Below are 19,929 nucleotides of genomic sequence, written 5' to 3'. Positions count from 1 at the left end.
GGCAGCGTGCGGGGAACGCAGTGCAGCGTGCACTGGGCACCGATGTGCTCAGTCACTGCGTTACTTTGGAAAGAATAACTCCAGTGAGTACAGCTGAGGAGTCTCGTGTCAATCTTCCATCCATGTGCCGTCTTACAGCTTTCTTGCTGCATTTCTTTCGCTCTAAATCTTTCAAAGAAGAAATCTCATAGCTATTTTGTAATAATGCCTTATGGCATACCATCTTGCTTAAGTCTTTTTTTTTTTTTTTCTTTTTAATTTATTTCTGAATCTCCTCAGGAAGAATAACCTAACAGCTTGAGAAATACGTAGGTTGAGATTTCCTAGCTGAGTCCTACTGATCCTGTTTGTTGGCAGCTGCAGCTGAAATTGTTGCTGTCCTGTGTAGGAGAGCAGATGGATTAAAGCAATGTGTAAGTGCGGAGAAGGAGTTAGAATTTAACCCGAGATCCCCTTTCTTCAGTATGCGGCCAACTAGGTTGTGCACTGACGGCTTCACAAACCGTGTGTATAACACTGGCGGTATTTGTCATTCCCAAACTGCACTCTGCCTCCTAAATATTCTTCTAATCTTGTGGACTGACACCAGGTCTCTGCATGCCAGAGGGTGAGTGACGGGGTACAGATTAAAACCCTGCGATGAAGCAGAGCTCGTGTAGTGCTGTTTGTCAAGACCTTTCCATGGCGTCGAGACTGCAGCTACAGACTCTAAATTGCATTTCTTTCCCCGGTGCAGCCTGCACTCTGTAATCAGGAGAGGGGCTGAAATGTCAGACAAATTGTAAGCAATACTGGGAGTGAAACCTAAAGATGGAGGGCTTTTTCTGAAGTTTTTTGAAGCTTGACTGAACCCAGAAGAAAAAAAGCCGGTTATCTGATTTTATTGTAACTGTCTTTTTTTTTTCTATCTGATAAGTGAAATTAATTTGAGTTCAGCTTTGAAAACAGCCTTCTCGTGCTCAGAAACCTGTAACAGATACGGAGGACTTTGCCACAAGACTTTGAACACTTGGGGTGTTTACAGCTCAATCCTCTGCAACCTCATGAGTTTTCTACCAGGATTGCGTGCTGGAAGTCTGCTTAAAAGAGGAGTAGATCAAAGCAAAGAAGAAAACGTGGTCCAAAAAAAAGCTTTTTGGTTGCCCTCTTATTTCTTCTTAATTCCTAATATTTCTGCAGTTTTCTGAGAAATCCTCCAGTAAAAACAGGGCAGTCGGATGGTTTTTCCGATGGGGCATGGAGGATGTCAGATCTAATTTCCACAAGAGAAATGAGTGTAAAATAGTATTTTTTTTTCCATTCGTGGGTCACTTTCTTCAGTATCCTTAAGTCACTTTCTTCAGTATCCCTAAGTAAAGCGTATCTGAAGGTATTTTTTTCTTCAGCAAAATTATTCGACACAAAGTATGGTTTCTTTGTAAGGTGTTACTGTTCTCTACTGCGAACTCAGTTCAGTCTGTATTTCACCCATCGCTGCTCACCAACAGCAACGATTTCAGCAGCTCTTGCTCTGTGTGTTTTTACAGTTGTAAAGAATTTAAGAGCGTTTTTTTAGAAGTTTTGATGCCCCACACAAACTAATATCTTCCCAAGTTTATCCTTTCCTTGTAGAACTAACAAAAACTATTCGTGGATTAAAAGAAATGCTTCTCAAGACTAATCCTATTTGCTTAAATCTATTTGTGTAAAAACCTTTGATTAAAGGAAACACAAGAAATGGAAGCTGCGTTTCTTTATGCCAGGTTTGTGTTCGTCTCGGCCAGACATTTCGGTGCAGCCCTGATGTAACATGAATTGTCAGCTTGGTGCAAAGCCATGGGATGTCAGCTCCAATCAGATCATAATATCTCCAACTCAGTCTGAATTGAATCTCTTTGAGAATCCTGTGATGGTTCTTCTTTTAAATTCCTGATACCGTATCTCTGCAAAAGTGAGGATTGAAACACACCTCCAAAAAATAGGCCATCCCTCGGAGAATCGTGAAATGAACTCATGAGATATGCATGTGACATAAATATGCATGAACAATTTCTGTAGAATATAAGCGCTACAAAAGACGGTGTTTTTTTAGCTTTTAGGAAACATTTCTGTCTGAATTAGCAACTGTCAAAGTGGCATGGTTGAAAAGCTTTTCTGCTGTAGAGAGATGAAACTTCAGCTCTTCAAACAACATAGCTTATCTAGGGAAGCAAGTTGAGACATAGTTTTCTTAGAGCTCTCCAAACCCAGCAAGGTACCTGCAGAGCTTCTTTGCAAGTTCTTTTGATATTCTCTTGTCCTGGAGAGTGCCAGACTCTCTCGCGCACTTCAGAAGTGTGAGAATTTTGCTTATCTTGGAGAGTAAAGAACCCAGGAGATAAATGGAGATAGAAATAATAAGAAAAAAAAAAAAAATACTGTGCTCTTTTCCAGAAAATGAGTAGATGAGTGTTTAATGCGATGGCGTTATTTCTTTGTTCTGCTTTCAGAATCTAATTTTGTCCAGCACTATGTAAATTCTTCAGACTTTTTTTACAACTCCTGTAGAGTCTTTCCCTTACGCAGAGCAGCTTCCTCTTGGCACCCCTCCTGTGCGCACAGACACCGCGCCTCGTTTCCAGCGCAGTGATAAACATTAGCGTTCGGTGCCCATTTCTGGCAATCGGCGGCCGTCTGTCACTGGGAAGTCAGAGTTAAGCGGGTGGAGGTTTGGAAGAGGCTTCTAAGGTGACCAAGTTCCTGTTTTAAGGTGAAGCCAGACATTGCAGATTGGATGAGATCCTCTCTCTTCAGCTTTGCCACCCCATTGTGAAGAAAGAAGCGTGGTCTTCAGCCAGAAATTTTCCAGGTTCATAATTGGACTGAGCTGATCTTTGATCTTCGAGTTTTAAGCTGATGGTGAGAAAGTGGAAAACTGAGAATGAGGGAGAGAGAAACCTTTTTTAGCGTGACTACTGCTTTCAGCTTTCATCTTCTAAACTTTAATAAATTTAATCACAGCTAGAAGAGTTCTGGAGAAGTCAAATTATGTAGAAGCATTGGCACAATTTATCAGTTGCAGACAAAAGCTGAAATAAAGTGCAGCATCTAGAACATGCGTTCCCTTCTGCACTGTGGTCTGTAGAAGTATTTTACTGATGCGACCTGTTGCTAGCAAGACACTGAGTGGCTATCTCACTGTCTTTTTTGGGTCTTAGTATTCTGAAATGAGAATAGGAAAGTGTAAACAAAGCTGGTAATTTATCAAAGGCATCTTTTTTTATTTGTTTTGTATCCGAGACAAAGCTTTATTGTTCCTGGATAACCTGAGATTCTTGTGGCACGCAGTGACTGATAGGGGACTGAATCATAGCTCTTTCTGAAATGTTTTTTTAAGTTTGAGATCTTTCATTGTGTGAAACTTCTGACTGTCCAGGAAACACTGTATTGGACAGTGTGCCTGAACAGCACCCAAGGCTTGTTTCCTAAGCTGCAAGGCTGCGGTGGGTGCGTACGGAGGGGGCATCGACATCTTATAACCAAACAGTTCAGCCAGCGGTGTCAGCTTCTGTACATTGCTTCTCCAGTACTGTAAGGTAATGAATTATGTGCATATGGATCAAACTTCTGATTGCAGTGGTATTTTTCTGCGCTTAGCATGTTTTGGGTCCTGCTTACAAAGAAATACTTCAATTATTCTGGGGTGTTATTGTGGAAGAACTGGCTGACTTGGCACAATCATTCACTCATTGTGAATGTACAGGCATTGAAGAGGCTGGGGAGCGCTGCTAATCAATAGAAGCAGGCTTTGTTAAACACTTGTTTTTCTTCTCATGCTTGTTCTCTTGCATCTCTCCAGTAGTGTTGACCCCTGATGGTATTCATGTTTGCCTTCTGAATTACCAGCCTTGCTGTTGGTGAACAGGACATAGACTGTAATGTGGCAAGACTCCACTCAGCAGGCATGGCCCCAGCCTCATCAGTTATCTGCTCCTCTCCCATCCCTCTTTCTTACAGTTTGTTATCTCTCTTTAACATGTAAGAACTAGTACTTCCATGCCAAGCAGACTGTGGGTACGTTGCTGCAACTGGCTGACTCTGGGACTTCTTTTTTGCAAGACCACATGCACTCCAGTCAGGTAGTATCAAAACCTTTTCTGCTTCAGGGCTTTTATGAAAGTGGACTCATATCATGAACCTGGCTTTGTGAATTGAAAATGTTTTATTCTTGGGTGCTTTTATGATGAAAGTAATAAAATTAACACTACAGCTGATCCCGTCAGTGCTTGCAGTTGGAGCTAAATAGGAATGGTCACAGAAGCTTTATTATTCTTCTAGATCTGTTAATCTGGCATCTTTCTGGAGCATTAATTCCACATTTTGCCTGACAAATAATTTTACTCAAAAGCATTTGATTCTGTTAGGGTAGTTTGTTAGATTTCAGTAATGCATATGCTAGTATTTGTGTTTCTCTTTCTATGCATCTTCATTCTTGAATGTACTTGGTTCCTCCCCTGGGAACAAGTGATTTCATAGAGTCCATGGAGTCATGACGCTGCAATGGATGCTACACCTCAGGCTCTGAAAATCCAACTGAAAAACGCTCATTTTCATGTGTTACAGATGAACTTCCCATTTAAGTCTGGTGGTTTGGGTTTTTTTTGTCAGGATGGTAGTTCTTCCTTACTGCTACTGAGAAATAATTTCATTGCTGTTAGAGAATGATTCATTAGCATGTGGTTTGCATTTGCAGGAAGCCAGTCTTGTAGAGACCACATTCCTGATGCTTGCTTGTTTTATGAAGGCGAAATGCAGATGTCTTCCTCGTACAAGCAAGTCAAAGGTGTCTGTCTGGGTCTGCCAGGCTAGGGGCTTAAGATAACAACCTGTCCAAGGCTGGCAGTGGCAGTTCATCCGTGCAAACTGGAGCAGACTGTATGTGTTAGCAGCAGCCCTGTGCACCACGCTCCATCTAATTACAGGCTTCTGCGCTGGAAGGGAGGGCAGCGCCGCCTGGGCAGCCTTTGTTTTCTGAGGGTCACATCGCTGGTAAGGTCGAGGAGGGTGACGTACCAGATATCACACAGTGTGAGCTAATGCTTCAGTTCTTCTAGAAAAAAGATTATTTGAACATTGAAAATTAATCTTTTATTACTGGGATTTCTTAGTGGCCAGCAAAGTGGGCAAATCAGAAAGTAGAGGTGGATAAGAGCCATTTAAAAACCCCAGCTGCATCTCGTATTGGTGCTACACTGGTTTAGCTCGTTGAACCAACCATCCTGCCCAGGACCGGGGCAGTATCGTGTGGCAGGAATAGATCAGTTGTGCTGCGTTGTGAAACTGCACCTCTTCAGTGGGGTAGATTTAGAAGAATAATGGATCTGCTGCCCCTAGGTGTGCAGAGCCTGTCTGTTTTGTAGAAGGAGCAACCATTGCTTGTTTTTCCTTCCAGGGTTGTGCTGGGGTTGCTGTGTATCTGTATTACCAGTACATCGGATCCTGTGATTCACCTGTAGCAGGATTCAAGAAGGCTTATGGCTTTTCAGCTGATGACTGGGACTGACAGCTTCTCTAGGAAAAAAAATAGTTCTTCCTGCATCTGGGATGGAAGGAGTTGTGTTTTCTATATGTATAGCAGAGAGAGACAGGTGCTATGGTGATAGCTTGACTTGGAGCGGGGAAAATAGAGCCCTTTAATATCAGAGGGTGTCTGAATGCATTGGGCTTGCCCAGGTGCTTCCCAGCACAGAGAGGAGCGAGGAGGCAGGGGTCGTGAGTCTTCTGATTCCCCTGGGAGAGGTGTCTTGTTTGCAGGAGACCTGCTTTGTTGGAACTCCACGGGCCTGATAAAGGCATGAAGGAGTCGAGAGGCAGGTTTAAGGTCCAGCAGCTCAGCAGATGCCTGTGGTCTTGGTGGGTATGAGCCTTTTTGTGCTAGTGGACCAGTTTGTTTTCTTCTGAAATAAACTAATACATAAAAGCAAAGGAGAAATTATTTGCTTGTACCCTTGTAACATGACTTTAAATGTCACGTTGCAGTATTCTAAAGGGTGCTCGGGCTAGCACGGACTGTGCTAGTGCTTGCCAGGAGTCCACGTAATGCAAGAGACTCTGCATGTAAATAGTCCCTGTCACAGTAGCTTTCTATCTTCCTATTCCAGTCCAGTCTATAACTTTCTTCTCTACAGTGAAGGCTTGGGAAAATGTTTCGTTTTCCCCCCCACACCCTTTGCTGTCACAGCACGTCTGCGTTCGCAACTTGTTACTGCTTCTCCAGCTCAGTAAGTGGTATCTGCCTGCCCTGTGCACTTATCGAGGACCCCGATCCCAATCTGGTCTGGGCCTCTCAAGTGGTGACCACAGTCAGGACTGGATGTGGGGCTTCCATGAGCAGTTAAGCTAATCCAGTGAATTCTTGATTCCTTTTTCTCTCTGCTGTTGTGACTAAGTATGTGAGTTAGTTTAGGTCCAACCTGTATATTGCAGATGCATTGGCTGTGAGAATTATGTCTAGTAGTTTAATGGGAATTGAGTATCACTGGGCTATTGTACTGAGTTTGTACTATTTATTAGTCTTATAAGAAGATCATAATCCTGAGCAGAGGTGTGGCCTCAAAATACGCCTAACTTGACTTTTCTTTTATTTTCCACCTAGGTATCGCATGCTGTTGCAAAGCTAGTATTAGTTAGTTTCCACTGGCAAATCTCAGAGATTTTGGAAAGGTAAGTGTAAATAGTCTTCTCTCTTCTGTGCTCAGTGCTTTTCCCCCTTGCTTTGCAAGAATGCTCAGAGTGGTCCATAGGTGTCTTTTTGACAAGCGTCTTTGAACCCAAAAGCAGGCCACACGGTCCATTCCAGGGAGCAGAGGAGAAACACCGTGTTGTTGAGGCTCCATTGCCTGTAAAGAATTTGTAAACAGGGAGAAAGTAGTGATGGCAAACGTCATTCAGTCTGAGGAATTATTGTCATGCTTGGAACCCTGTAGATGCGTTTAGTGTAAACTTTGAGATAACAGATTGAGAGTGCTGCATCTATACTTACTTATTTTAAAAAATACAAAGGTAACATATGTTCTGTTTTGAACACCATGAGCCGTAAATCATAAAGGAGCACTGAACCTATACTGATGCATTCTTTAGTAGTGCATTCACATTGAAGTTTTTGCTCCTTCTGAACGTAAGGGATGTTTTTTTCCAAGCTGACTAGCATTTGGAGAGCAGGAGAAGATGGTGTGAGAGAACTGAGAAGTGCAGCCCCTTTGTCGCTTGGCCAACATCACTGTAACAAAGTCCTCTAGCTGATTTCAAAAGGAGGGTTCGGACTCTGCCCAAACATATACGGGAAGTGTGTCAGGAGGCACTTCTGTCTGGCAGCCCCTCCAGAAAATACTGGCTCAGAACTGAACATTGTCTGAAAATAGAGAGCACATCAGCCTGACTCATTCTGTCATGCCATTTTTGGCCCTGTAGCCAGCAACTTCATCCAGAGAACATATGGGAAATGCATCTCATGTATGGATATTGTTGCAGCATCTTTGGTAACTGGCTCGTTGGTTACCATGCATCCTGTGAAAGCTTTTCTCTGGGGAACGTGGAGGGTGAGATTCCTGCATAGCAGCTCAGGGTGATTCAGCAGGTTAACTAACGAGATTTAAACAAGAGGAAGTTTGGGGAAGGGTTTACTTCTAAAGCAGTGACTTTGCAAGTTGTTCTCCGGTTGATCTGATCCTCAAACTTCTGTCTTGGTACGAAGTGACATTATCAAATGAAAGCTCCCTAGTACAACTACAATGTGCTAGCGGGGAGGGAGGATTTACAGGACAGCCACAACAGTGATGCTGCTGTTTCTGAATTCACTGAGATGTAAGCATTCCTCTGCAATGAAAATCACAAACAGCAAAACATGTTTAATTCTAAGGGTGCTGATAGACAGCTTCATATGCCTAAGAGGTGATAATCTGTCACAGAGTAAATACTTAGCTAGATAATAGACTGGAGTCAAAGTGAGACCTAGCCAGGGTAGCTTGATTTTACAAAGGAACACGAGACAGACCGGAGCCTCGCTGGAGTGTGTTATTACGGGCAGTGGCTTAGGACTGCTCTAGGAGCGTGGATAGGAAATCTTAGCTTCAAAAATAATTTTTCAGGGGGAGGAAGAGAGTTGTAGAAAAATATTCATCAAGGCATATGAGGAAAATGTTAATACATTACTGGGAGAAGTGTTGTTCCTGTTTCTAATTTTGAAGAAACTCTCATAAAGTTTTGTTGATGAGAGTTCAGCTCACTGTGTGAAGGAGCCTCACATGGGACCCATTTCCACTTCCCTTGTTGAAGCCTGCCCTACCATTTGCACAGAGCCTATTATTTATTCAGATGAGGAGGATCAATTTAACAAAGCAAAATGTATTCAGAAATTGATTTGATCATTCTTCAATTGCCTTTTCAGGCACAAGTCTAATGCTGCCCAATTGCTAGTAGAAGCACGAGTTCAGCCCACCTCATCCAAACATGTAAGTATGCTAACTATTTTGGTCTGTTCCCTTGGCAGACACCTCTGACCCACCTCATCGGAGGATTGCATTACTAATGGCATAGTCTGTCCCGTATTAACCCTTTGCAAACTCAGGTCCAACACCCTAACTCAATGCCAGGTTTACTTTTTGAATGAGAATGCATTCAAGAGGTGTCTAACATTTAAATAGCAGCTTTGCTATTGTCTTGCAGGTAGTGTTCAAGAAGTATTTGCCTCAAGAAAATTAAGCTCATTTTTTTGGCATGAGTGATGATACACAATGGAAGGAGCAGTGTGCATGGGCTTGGCTACCTCTTCCAATTCTGCTCTCTCTGTAAAGGACACTCAAGGGAAGCTCTGGCTGCAGAGAGTGAACAGAGCTTGTCTGTGGCTGGAACAGAGGGGGTTTTTTATTTTTTTTTTTTCCCCTGAGATGACTGTTTGCTGCACTGCTCTGCTCAGGGATGCTTAAGCCAAATCTCCCAGTGGTGTTGCTGCTGAGCCAGTCAGTAGTGATATTTGAACCAACAGCTTGTGTTTTGCAGCCAGGGCTACACGGGTCTTTAGATACTTCTTTTTTTTTTTTTTTTCCCCTCCCTTTAAAGAGAAACTTCCTGTTGCATGTTTACAGGTTTCATTCACAGCGGGTGTCTCAGTACAATCCACAGTTACCCCAGGAACACATTGCCATGTGTCAGATTTTTGAGTGATAAAATATTACATCTGAGAAACACTCTTTGGGTTGGGGGAGGGGGAGATTTTAAAAGCCTGATTTGGCATCTGAGCTGACCTGTATCTAGCAGAGAGTGAAAATGCTAAAACAGCTGGCAGGAGTAAGCTGCATGGACTCAAAATAAATGATCTGCCTAGAGTCCAGAAAAAAAATCTTTGTTATTTGACATACCTGCAAATTAGTCCACGTATTTTGAGATTTATCTGAATCTTGTATCAGCTGTCACTTAAGTACTCTCCACTGCAAGGGTGATTTCATTTTGGGAAGAAAGATATGACAGTTCAAAGGTTAGTTTAAGTCTTGACAAACTTGATTTGGTAGGCAATTCCTTGCAGTCTTTTTGTATGTGCTAGGGCAAGTTGCTCTGGGCTTTGGCTCCTAATGCAGAATGATGATATTTTGGGGGCAGATGCTCATGCTGAGTGTCTGTAGAGCAACTGACCCTACAGGGAGAAGTGGTGAGCTCAGAGGGAGCTCGCAAAGGTTTGAGGTAGCGCACTTGCTGTTCAAGCTGAGCAGTTGATGTAGGCAATCAATACAGTTGCAGACTCAGCGAATCTTGTTCTGGTCCGTAAGTGAGGCTGCTTAGAACAGAGTCACATTGTTTCCTTTTTCATGTGGTCATGCTATAAGAGAAGCTTTACTTGTCATGTGGCTGCCTATCATGCTGCTGCTCCTCTGCATCTCTGGTATGCAGAGCTAGGCATGGAAGCTGATGGCTGTCTCGCACAAGCTTCTCAAAGAGTAGCAAAGGTTTAAGTAGATGAAAAGTGATGATATGACTTCTCTGTGAAAGGAGAAATAGGAACATAAACTCCTGATAACAGCTTTGTAGAGCCTTGCTTTTGATGATGCTGTGCTAGACCTAGTTCTTCAGGTCCCAAGGGCGAGCCGAGATGTGTTGGAGGCTAGATCTGTTGTTTAGGGCTTAGTTCTGTGCTACCCAAGGGGAGATCCAGACTGCTTCCCAGTGGTTTGGTGAAGTAATAGCAGAATTATGCCTGACTTGAAACAAACCATCTAATCCTTTTCACCTGAAGGGACGATGCCTGCTTTACCAAATATAGCATAGACAGAAGATAAGGGATGTGAGATGATGGTCTGTGAACTCCCTTTCCTCTCTGTATAAACACTCTGCACACTGCACCTTTAGTTGCCTCTCCTCGTACCCAAAATCATTGTCCAGTAAAAGGGCACTGCTAAGCCTGCTTCCAGCTGTAGCCGCTCTCCAGGGCCTGTGGAACAGCGATAGAGTCTGACCCAGCTAACAAAGAATATCAGTAAATTCAGGGAAGGACTAGCACAATGATGTATTTCATAGAATCATAGAATCGTCAAGGTTGGAAAAGACCCTTAAGATCATCGAGTCCAACCGTTAACCTATCACTGCCAAGTCCATTTCCTCATTTCTCAAACTGATAAGAACCAGAAAAGTAAAGGTGAGTTCTGGGTAGCACTAGATTAGAGGCAGGAGCTGGTCAGTGACTGTCAGTCTGTTGTGCTCCGCGAGATTAAAGAGGTTTGTGAGAAGGACTGACCGTCGGGGCAGCGCAGCACCCCAACATGCCAGCTGCTTATGAACCTGTTCTGGCCTGGAGCTCACTTAAGACCATTGCCACAATGAAGGTGATGCAGGTGCCCGTAGATGAGGTGAGAATACTCTGGGAGAGCTGGGATGCTTTCACCGTAATGCTGATTTCTCTCTCTCCCAGGCAATGGTACATTCCTCCCATCACTGCGCAGTGTGCATGCAGTTTGTCCGGAAGGAGAACTTGCTCTCTCTGGCTTGTCAGCACCAGTTCTGTCGCAGCTGTTGGGAGCAGCATTGTACAGTGCTCGTCAAGGATGGTGTTGGAGTCGGTGAGTTCAAGGCGGCTACGATACTGGGTCTGTATTTGGCATGTTGGCCGTTCTGATGGTGACTCGCTGAATTGGTCTAAAACATCTCAGTAACGAGAAAATGGAGCATGGAATGACTATTTGTGACAAACTTAACTTGAACTAGTGGTCTTACCGAAATCCCTGGTTAGTGTTGGCATACCACCTCGAGAGCGCTACTCCTGCCTAACAAAACATGCGAGTCCGTAGATCCGTCTGCTGCTTTTCTCCCCTTGTGATCTCAAGAGCATGACTGTAACAAGTTAGAAGCTGCAAATCTGCTGCATTTTGAGTTTGCATCTCTCCCGATGTACTGTTGTACTGCCCCTGGAGTGCTCATGGATGCAAACATCTGTTCCCTTTGTGTTGGGTAGAAGCCAGTAGTTGCCAGAGTTGCTCTGGGCTTTTCCTAGCCTGTCCTTCATGCTGGCATGGCAGTAACATGCAATTTTCTACTTTAAGTATCTGACCTTGTGAATACTGGTTGGAGCACTTACTGGTCCTGGATGCACATGTGCCCTGCCATCTTTCGGTGAAGACAGTTGGGCTTCAGCTTTTCAGCAGCCCTGATAGATCTGTTTCACAGTTGTGCCGCTCTTGCCACAACAACAGATGGCACCTAGGAAACTGTTGAATGCTCTCTGTGCATTTGCTCCTTAGTATAAGTTGCACCCTGCTAAAATGTTGCTTTTTCTTCTCAGGGGTCTCCTGCATGGCTCAGGACTGCCTACTTCGGACACCAGAAGACTTTGTGTTTCCATTGCTGCCTAGTGAAGAGCTGAAAGACAAATACAGGCGCTACCTCTTCAGGGACTACGTGGAGGTATTGTCTCTTTCAGTTTTAAAATACCCTGGGTCAATTCACCAATGACTTGCAGAAATAGTGTTTTAAGTGTCTTGCATCTTTGATTAGGAATGCAGTAACTGCAGCAAAACCGTCCCTGATAAACATGATGTGGCTGTTCCTGTAGGACAGCCTCGCTGACAAAATGCTCTAGCAGGTTGCCAAAGTAAATTCTGCTGTAAGGTCACCCAGTAACTCCTTGGCTGGTGCTTTGCTCTTTTCCTGAGGCAGAATTCTCAGAATGTTGCAGCTGAGAACTTCAAACTTCGATCTGAGTTTTAATAGTCCTTCTTGCTCTTGCGTAGATATTTTAGGTTCTGAAAAATAAGTCCCTCATCTTAGTGTAGCCCATCTGAATTGGCTTGCTCAATAATATTTTATGTGAGGTTTTTTGAAATTAAAGCAGCAATTGTTAAGGTTAAATGTGCAGGAGGTATTCTGGTAACTGAGAACAGACCGAGAACACTCAAGAAGCAGCAAAGCAGTATGAAAGAATGGTGTCACCTCTCTTCAGTAAGAGACCCTTTGGGAGGGACCAGCCACCACAGGAGAGCAGCTGAGTGCATTCTGGGACATAAGGAGAGGATGGGGAAAGAGCTCAAATGGAGTAAAACTGTTTGTGCAGTGTCTTGGTGGGCTCTTATGGTTGGGTTGCTGTGCTTAGTTGGTCTGTAACCCTCCATTTGAATTCCCTGTTCTAGAGAAGCTGTAAGTAACTAATAGTCCCTTTCCTAATGTGGAAGAGGTTTGGCTGCTCTGTTAGCCAAGACCTGGTGACAGTTTTCACTCTTTTTCAACAAGAAATAACTGACTTCCATGTTTTTGAGGACAGGAGTGGTTAAACTTGAATAGATAATGCTCTTCTGCCCCCACTGCTGATCTTACCTTGGTATGTTCACAGAGCCATTATCAGCTGCAGCTGTGTCCTGGTGCAGATTGTCCTATGGTCATACAGGTACAAGAGCCAAAAGCCCGGCGAGTGCAGTGCAATCGTTGCAGTGAGGTCTTCTGGTAAGAAACAGAGAAGGTTAAAGATCACGGGGAAACTGTATGCTGTCCTCAGAGCTACTCCATTTGCTTGCCAGCAGGTTCAGCGTGTAGAAGCATCTCAAATGCTTTGCTAGAGTTGTTTGTAACTTGAGTTAGCTTGAGTAATTGGACACCTGGGGTCTGACTTCTGCAGGTGGTCAGCCGTCGCCTCGCTCCCTAAACTCCTTGGGAGTTGAGTGTTCTGACAACCGGGGAATGCAGGCCTTGAGTAATGAAGGGGTTACAAATCTACCGTTCTCGTATTTTGGCTAGGGTTACATATTTTGGTGCAGACATAGTGACTGGTAGAGATTCTAGTAATGGATGTGGAGGCCTCACCGCTCTCTGCTGGCACTGAGTTTTTAAGTTCATTACAAGTATATGACTCCCAGAGTGTCCGGTGTGTTTTGAGGCTGATGCAAGAATACGTTTCTGCTGAATAGGAACACTAATGTTCCTTGTCTGACTTCAAGCGTATCTGGGACCAGAGAAAAAAAGATAGCTTGCAGGGCTGCTGAAGCGTCTTCTGCTCCTGGGTCTCCAGAATCACTGCTGTTGAGAATGTCTGTGGAGCGCAATACGACTGGTTTAGAGACCCAGCTTACTGGTATCGCCGTGCAAATGGCCCTTACTCACCTGGGGCTGGGAAGGTCGTGCTAATGCAAGTGCCTGATATCTACCACTGGAGTCAGGCTACTTGTAAAGCCACTGGTATGCCCCAGGCCTCTGCAGTCACGTTAGAGCAGACATCGGTAGACTCTAGGGAGGGAGTGTCAGCCCTCGGACATGGGATTTGTCAGAGAAGGCCTCAGTTCACTCTCATCCTGACCCTGGCTTCTGCGCAAGAGGGTGGGGATTTATTGGAGTTCCACCTTGGTCTTTGCACCTAGTAATACACGAGTGCATTTGCATCCCTTATCCTCGCTTGGCCTCCCAGATTTTGGTCATCAGGGAAACCTCAATTCTTGAGTCATTTCCTTGGAAATCGATATGTCTTACTTTTCTTTTTTCCCCCTCCTATTAAGCTTTAAGTGTCGGCAGATGTACCACGCACCCACAGACTGTGCTACCATTCGGAAATGGCTCACCAAGTGTGCAGATGACTCCGAAACAGCCAACTACATCAGTGCTCACACTAAAGATGTAAGGACAAGCACCTGCATGTTTTTTCTTGTCCTCTAGTGCTGCCTGGGGAGCAAGATACAATTCTATACATACGTAGCATTGCGTGCTGCATTTTCACAGGCTGCAGTTTCTCACAGCTCCCTCGGGCCTGTGACAGAACACAACTGAATGCCTTGGGAACACTTTGTGCGGGAAGTCCAGTTGCCCTCCTGCGGTAAGGACCTGGTGGTCCTTATTCCAGACCTGGTGTGAATGTCTTTGGCAGCCAGGCAAAAGAACTGTGGCTACTTTGAAATGATCGGTGGAGATGTATTTAAAATGGAAGGAGAGCGTGTAACAAGTGCGGAGTCAGTATCAAATAAGGCACTAGCGGTGTTTAAACCTGAACAACTGTGTGGAGTACTGTGAACTGGAAGGTGAGGGAGATAAAGTCTTCATTTGGCAAGGGCAGCAAAATGGGGTAGATGAAGTCTGTAAATTAGACATTGAAGTACTTCTAGTAGATTTAGACCCAAGACAAAGAAATAGTATTACGTGTTGCACTCTGTAGTCTACCTATAGATTTGTCTTTAAAAGTTATAGATATACTACCTTTATCCTCTAGATTAGCTGTCTGCAGATTGGAGCTTTTATTGTCTTTTGGGGATTTTGTGGCCTGACTTCAAAATAGTTCGTAGCTGGCATTTGTTCTACCGCAGCCGATGACAATTGTGACAGTGTTAATTAGCCGCAAGCTTCAGTTGTGTTAGGAAAGTGGGTACTTAGATAGACTAGAGGTCTTAAATTCCCTCCTTTCTCTGGCGAGGGTGTCAACATGTGATGGCATTGTTTCTGCTATGCCCTTTTGTAGAAATAAGATTCTACTGAGCATTGTCCTGGCATACATTTTGCCTGCCATTAAACTTTATAAAAAGCAGCAAAACTCCCTTCTCTGTACCTATGCAACCCAAAAAATGTAACTGAACTTGACATACCAGGGCGTCAGCGGACTGCTGATGGAGCGAAGGAGTGTGCAGCGCTCACGGTGGTCAGCCAGATTCTCTGCAGCTAGCTAAGCTGTCATCTGTTAATGGCTGTTGAAGGCAGGATATAGAGCTGATTATCTTGTAGTCTAAGTAGCTACTGTCATATGTGAACTAATTATGTCCCTACACCTGAGCAACTGCTAAATGGTAACTCAGTGAGACCTTCAGTTTTACAAGGAGTAACTACAGCAAACTTGTTTTCTTGAGCAAGCAGTCCAGTGCTGCAGTGTAACTTCCCTGGCTTCGCCTTTCTCCCTCCTTTTTAAATGGAGCTGTCAGGAATTGGTGGGAGGCAGGGTGTATATATGTTAATATTCTCATATATGCATATGCGTATGTAAAAAAAAAAAAAAAAAAAAAGCTGGAGGGGAATAATCACGCAAGTGCTGTCATTCTTCAGAAGGCTGCTAGAGACAGAGTTGGATCTAACAAATGCTTCTGTTTCCCCAGTGTCCCAAGTGCAATATCTGTATTGAAAAGAATGGAGGCTGCAATCACATGGTGAGCAATTCCCTGAACACGTCAGACCTTCCTTGTTCTAAGCGGAATTTCTTTTTTTCCTACTTTCCACTAACCAGTGCCTCCTGTGTCTCTTGTTTTTCAGCAATGCTCCAAATGCAAGCATGGTAAGTAGGATTTGGAAACAGTTTTCTCTGCAGTGTTTGTTAGTGGTAATGTCCTCTTCTCTTTTTTTGTGATATGAAGATAAATTATGAACGTTGGCTGAAATATTTTCCCCCCCCTAGTAAAAGGTGAGCAGGATATTAATGACAGACTTGTGTGTGATAGCTTCCCCCCGCCCCAGCTGTGATCTCAGCTGGGTTCTGATTCAGTGCTGGTTTGGCTCCCTCTCCCTGACATGTCCATTGTATAGAGAAGTCTCTATCTCTGCCGTAATATTAACAGTGGAATCCATCTCAGAGGAGAGTATTAAATGTTTTCCATGTAATTGTATTTGTCATCAGCTGAAAATACCGGCAGAACTGAGCCATTTACTCAGATCAGCTTAAGTCCTTCTGCTTAGCGATGGAAATAATGAGCTTCAACCCAGATGAAACTGCAGGAGCTGTGAGTTGTTCTGCGTAACATTATCTGTTGGACTTCTCAGTCCACTCCTGTGCAATTAGCAGCCTGAGTGTCTTTGGCCCATTGTGTGGTCCTACAAAATGACAGCCTGTTCTTGCACTTATCTTTTCATGGCAGAATTAATTTCTGTTGCCTTGGAGCGAGATAGTTTGTATTCAGCCCTCTAAGTTAAGTGTGCCACTAGGAAATATTATAATATCAGAACCTTATTTGGAAGACAATTAAAGATTACTGTCCTCTCTCATTTCCTTTGCTTTGGGGTCCTCAGCAGCACTGCACGTGCTTTGATGGAGCTCTGTGACAAGGGTGAGCAGGCAAGTGCCAAGGTACCATGGTGACTAGCACTCGAGAAGGCTGGGGAACACTGGAAATACAAATTCCAGTCTCTTATTATGGGTAACACAGAAGTGATTCCTATTGTGGCAACTTAATCTCCATCTTTTTTCCTTCCCAGCAGAACACTCGCAGCCTCGCTCTGAAATCAGGAAACTGTCATGCGGGTTTTGCTGTTGCTCTCTTTCCTCCACTTTCTTCCCAATTCAGTGGCTCCTAACTTGAAGTGTCGTAAACCACTGATATCTGAAGTTACCTGGGTAGTTCCCTCCTCGAGAGAACTGAAGGCAGACTTTCTTTTTCATGAGTTAGTTCACTTTTGGATTTGATTGTTGATATTTTGTTCAGCCAGAGGTCTGCATGGGGCAGTATACCAGTGGTGGGGAGGATGCAACTCACAAATAAGACTGCAGCCTGCCTCTTCTTTAATCTAGAGTGACAGCCTGTGCAGAGCGAAAGTACAGTTCTGCCCATTGGTCTTGGTGTACAGGATGCAGCGCTTCGGGATTTACTTTCCATAGTTGCACGGGAGGCTATACAATGAAAATCTTCAAGACAGGCTGGTATTTTTGGCTCATTATTGTGTTCCGTTATGCAAGATGATACAAAATGTATATGTTTCTTGGCTTAGCAGAAATATCTGAAAACAGATGGGCTGTGTCTCCTGAAGCTTTTCTTTCTCAGAGGTTTTTTTTCTGTGCATGACAGTGGGTTTTTTGCTGTTTTCTACAGACTTCTGCTGGATGTGTCTGGGAGACTGGAAGACTCACGGCAGCGAGTACTACGAATGCAGTCGGTACAAAGAGAATCCTGATATTGTAAACCAGAGTCAGCAAGCACAGGCCAGGGAGGCCCTTAAGAAGTACTTGTTCTATTTTGAGAGGGTAGGAGACATCTCCTTGGCCAGAGCTGCTGTAGCCTTTTAATGCTCCCTGCCTGGTGCAAAGGTCATTGCCAGCAATCTCCGTGCAAGAAACTGCCCAAAGAGACTCTGTGCAGAATTTTCAGGCCCTGTTGTTTTTTCACTCAAAATCCTGCCCTGCGAGTCCCATCCAAACCAGTAACGTTGTACCCAAAGCAAATCATATTCGCTCCTACATTTCCTTGTGCTAGAGAAAATCAGTATTACCTGTGTGCCGCTGTACCATTTTCCTGCAGGCTGAGTGCTGCTGCAGTAGATAGATATTGCTCCAATCATTTCCTTCCAGGATCGGGGAACTTCAGTTCCTTGCAGTATGTCTTTATAGAGACAAAGACTAAATAAACGCTGCCATGTTCAAAGCTCCATTGGCTGTAGCAAAGTTTTCCTAAAATTTCATGTAATCGCATTTTTAAAAGTTGCAGTCAGAGCATCTCTGTCCACACAGCAGGCTCGATGTACCTGGCCATACAGTGCAATCCTAGAGCAGCATCTCTGGAAGAGAACATGGTAGAGGTTCAATGCTGCTGCCTTTCAGTTTCCCCATTAAAATGAGTTTATTCTTCACACCATGAGCCAAGTCCTTTGTTAAGAACTTGTGTTCATTCAAATGTGTTCATTCCTGGCTCTCCAGACCAACAGGCTGTGGGAAATGGCCGTGCTCACAATGTGCACGTGGATGTTGGAGTTCACTGAGCCCGTGTTAAATGTTAAATTAAACTCTTGACCTTTCTATAGAAATCCGTTAAGTAGGGGAATCACCATTTCTTGCCATCTTGTTAGACACAAGGTCGTTGTGTGACCAGAGGGCATTCCCACTCTGAGGAGCTGGGTTTGCTCCCTGCTCTTTGCCACTGTCAGTCTGTTGTATACAGCCTCCGCTCCTTGCTACCGGAGGTCCTGCCTTGCTGTTCTTTCCCACAGCATGTCTTTGCCTTGCTGGACTCCCGCCCCACTTCAACTTCTGCTTGCTAGAGCTTGTGCTTTTACAGCAGCGGTATTCTGGTCTCATGCCATTTTTTCTTTCCCCATCTCCCCACCCTGACCCCTTGCAGTGGGAGAATCACAATAAAAGCCTACAGCTGGAGGCACAGACGTACCAACGAATCCAGGAGAAAATCCAAGAAAGAGTTATGAACAACTTGGGAACATGGATAGACTGGCAATACCTACAAAATGCTGCAAAACTACTTGCAAAGGTGGGTAGTTGTGGCTTGTTTGGCACGGAGAAGAGAATACACACCAGAATGCTAAATTCCCAACACCAAGTGAAGAAGGGAATTTAGGGGTTGTGGGTATGTGGGACAGTACCTTTGGTCTAGGACGTGAACTAGCCAAAAGTCATCTGGAAGTGACCTCTGTGAAGTTATACTTGAACGGCACAAGTTCTTCCAAGGAAGGTGTAGGAAATTCCATCGTGAAGTGTCCAGTCGTCCTTGTCAGAAAGTAGCTTCTTAGCCTGTAGTGGTCACACAAATGTGGCTGTGCCGACTTCCAAGTCTGAGACTTTTGTCCTTCTTTTCTCTTTCCTCCTCCCACTCCCCGACAGTGTCGTTACACCCTGCAGTACACATATCCATATGCCTACTACATGGAGTCTGGTCCCAGAAAGAAACTGGTAAGATGATTTGCTCTTTTTTTGCTGATAGCTTTTTGGGGCATAGCTGGCAGCATGCTGGGCTGAATTCCAGAGCTTGGCGGTGTCTGAAATACTAGTCTTGAGTTTGAGGTAAGGGCAGGACAAATAATAGGTGGTTTTGCACCTTTCCTCTTCACTTCGAGTTGAGCAGCAGCTCAGTCCTCTGATACGTTACATTATTTTCCCAGGGCAGCACTGCACTTTCACTAACAAGCAATTTATCCAGAATGTTTGGAGGCTGCAAGTGTGCGTTTGTTCCTCAATACGACTTATTGCAGTGCTGTGGGCCATATTTCACGTGAAAAGCTGCTGGCGGATGGCTTTTCCAGCCTTGAATCAGGGTGTAGCTTTGCTTTTTATTCCTGCTCTAAGTTCCTTGCTGGCTTGGAGCATCCCATGGGCTGGACATGTCCAAAATAGCCCTGAATTCACTGAAGAGGTTGTTTCTTTGACTCAGTTGTCCAGTAAAACCTGTTATCCAATCTCTCCCCATAGCATCATACATATTCTCTGAGGCTGTGGACAGATGTTCTCTTCTGGGTCCGACTGTGCCAGCGGACCAAGTTGCTGTTCCCAGCAGTGGTTAACAGTCCCTCTGCTCTGCTTGCAGAGCTGCTCACAAGAGCATTTCCTAACCCTCATGGCAAAATGAGCTGAGTTAGGAGATATTTGTCACTCACGGTGTTTTTAGGCTGACTGGGTTAATTTTGAGTGGCGCGGGTTGGGGAGTGCTTACACAAGAAACTCCTGGAAGGGGTGATGCTGTGTAGCTGAAGGTGGATAAGGAGGAGGCAGAAACCTGCTCTGCCAGCACAGCTGTCAGCAGAACACATTTGTCTGCTCCTCAA

General features: G+C 44.4%; 1 protein-coding gene across 11 annotated transcripts in view; it reads left to right on the top strand.

Moving 5' to 3' along the window:
- ARIH2 (ariadne RBR E3 ubiquitin protein ligase 2) overlaps positions 1-19,929 on the top strand; it is a 34,943-nt gene that overhangs the window by 10,847 nt on the left and 4,167 nt on the right. For 5 of the 11 annotated variants that reach the window (XM_082322172.1, XM_082322167.1, XM_082322170.1 and 2 more), the window contains 11 exons: positions 6,614-6,681; positions 8,405-8,468; positions 10,916-11,063; positions 11,783-11,904; positions 12,827-12,936; positions 13,980-14,097; positions 15,555-15,605; positions 15,709-15,730; positions 17,256-17,407; positions 18,498-18,641; positions 18,992-19,060. In XM_082322172.1, the coding sequence (XP_082178298.1) occupies positions 6,614-6,681; positions 8,405-8,468; positions 10,916-11,063; positions 11,783-11,904; positions 12,827-12,936; positions 13,980-14,097; positions 15,555-15,605; positions 15,709-15,730; positions 17,256-17,407; positions 18,498-18,641; positions 18,992-19,060 (1,068 nt within the window). The other 6 variants (XM_082322175.1, XM_082322176.1, XM_082322168.1 and 3 more) reach the window with 6 other exon arrangements.

The sequence above is a fragment of the Platalea leucorodia genome, assembly GCF_965183815.1.
Source record: "Platalea leucorodia genome assembly, chromosome: 9".
Classification (NCBI taxonomy): Eukaryota; Metazoa; Chordata; class Aves; order Pelecaniformes; family Threskiornithidae; genus Platalea; species Platalea leucorodia.
The sequence above is the reverse complement of the archived record's forward strand: the minus strand, read 5'-3'. Positions and strand labels throughout refer to the sequence as shown.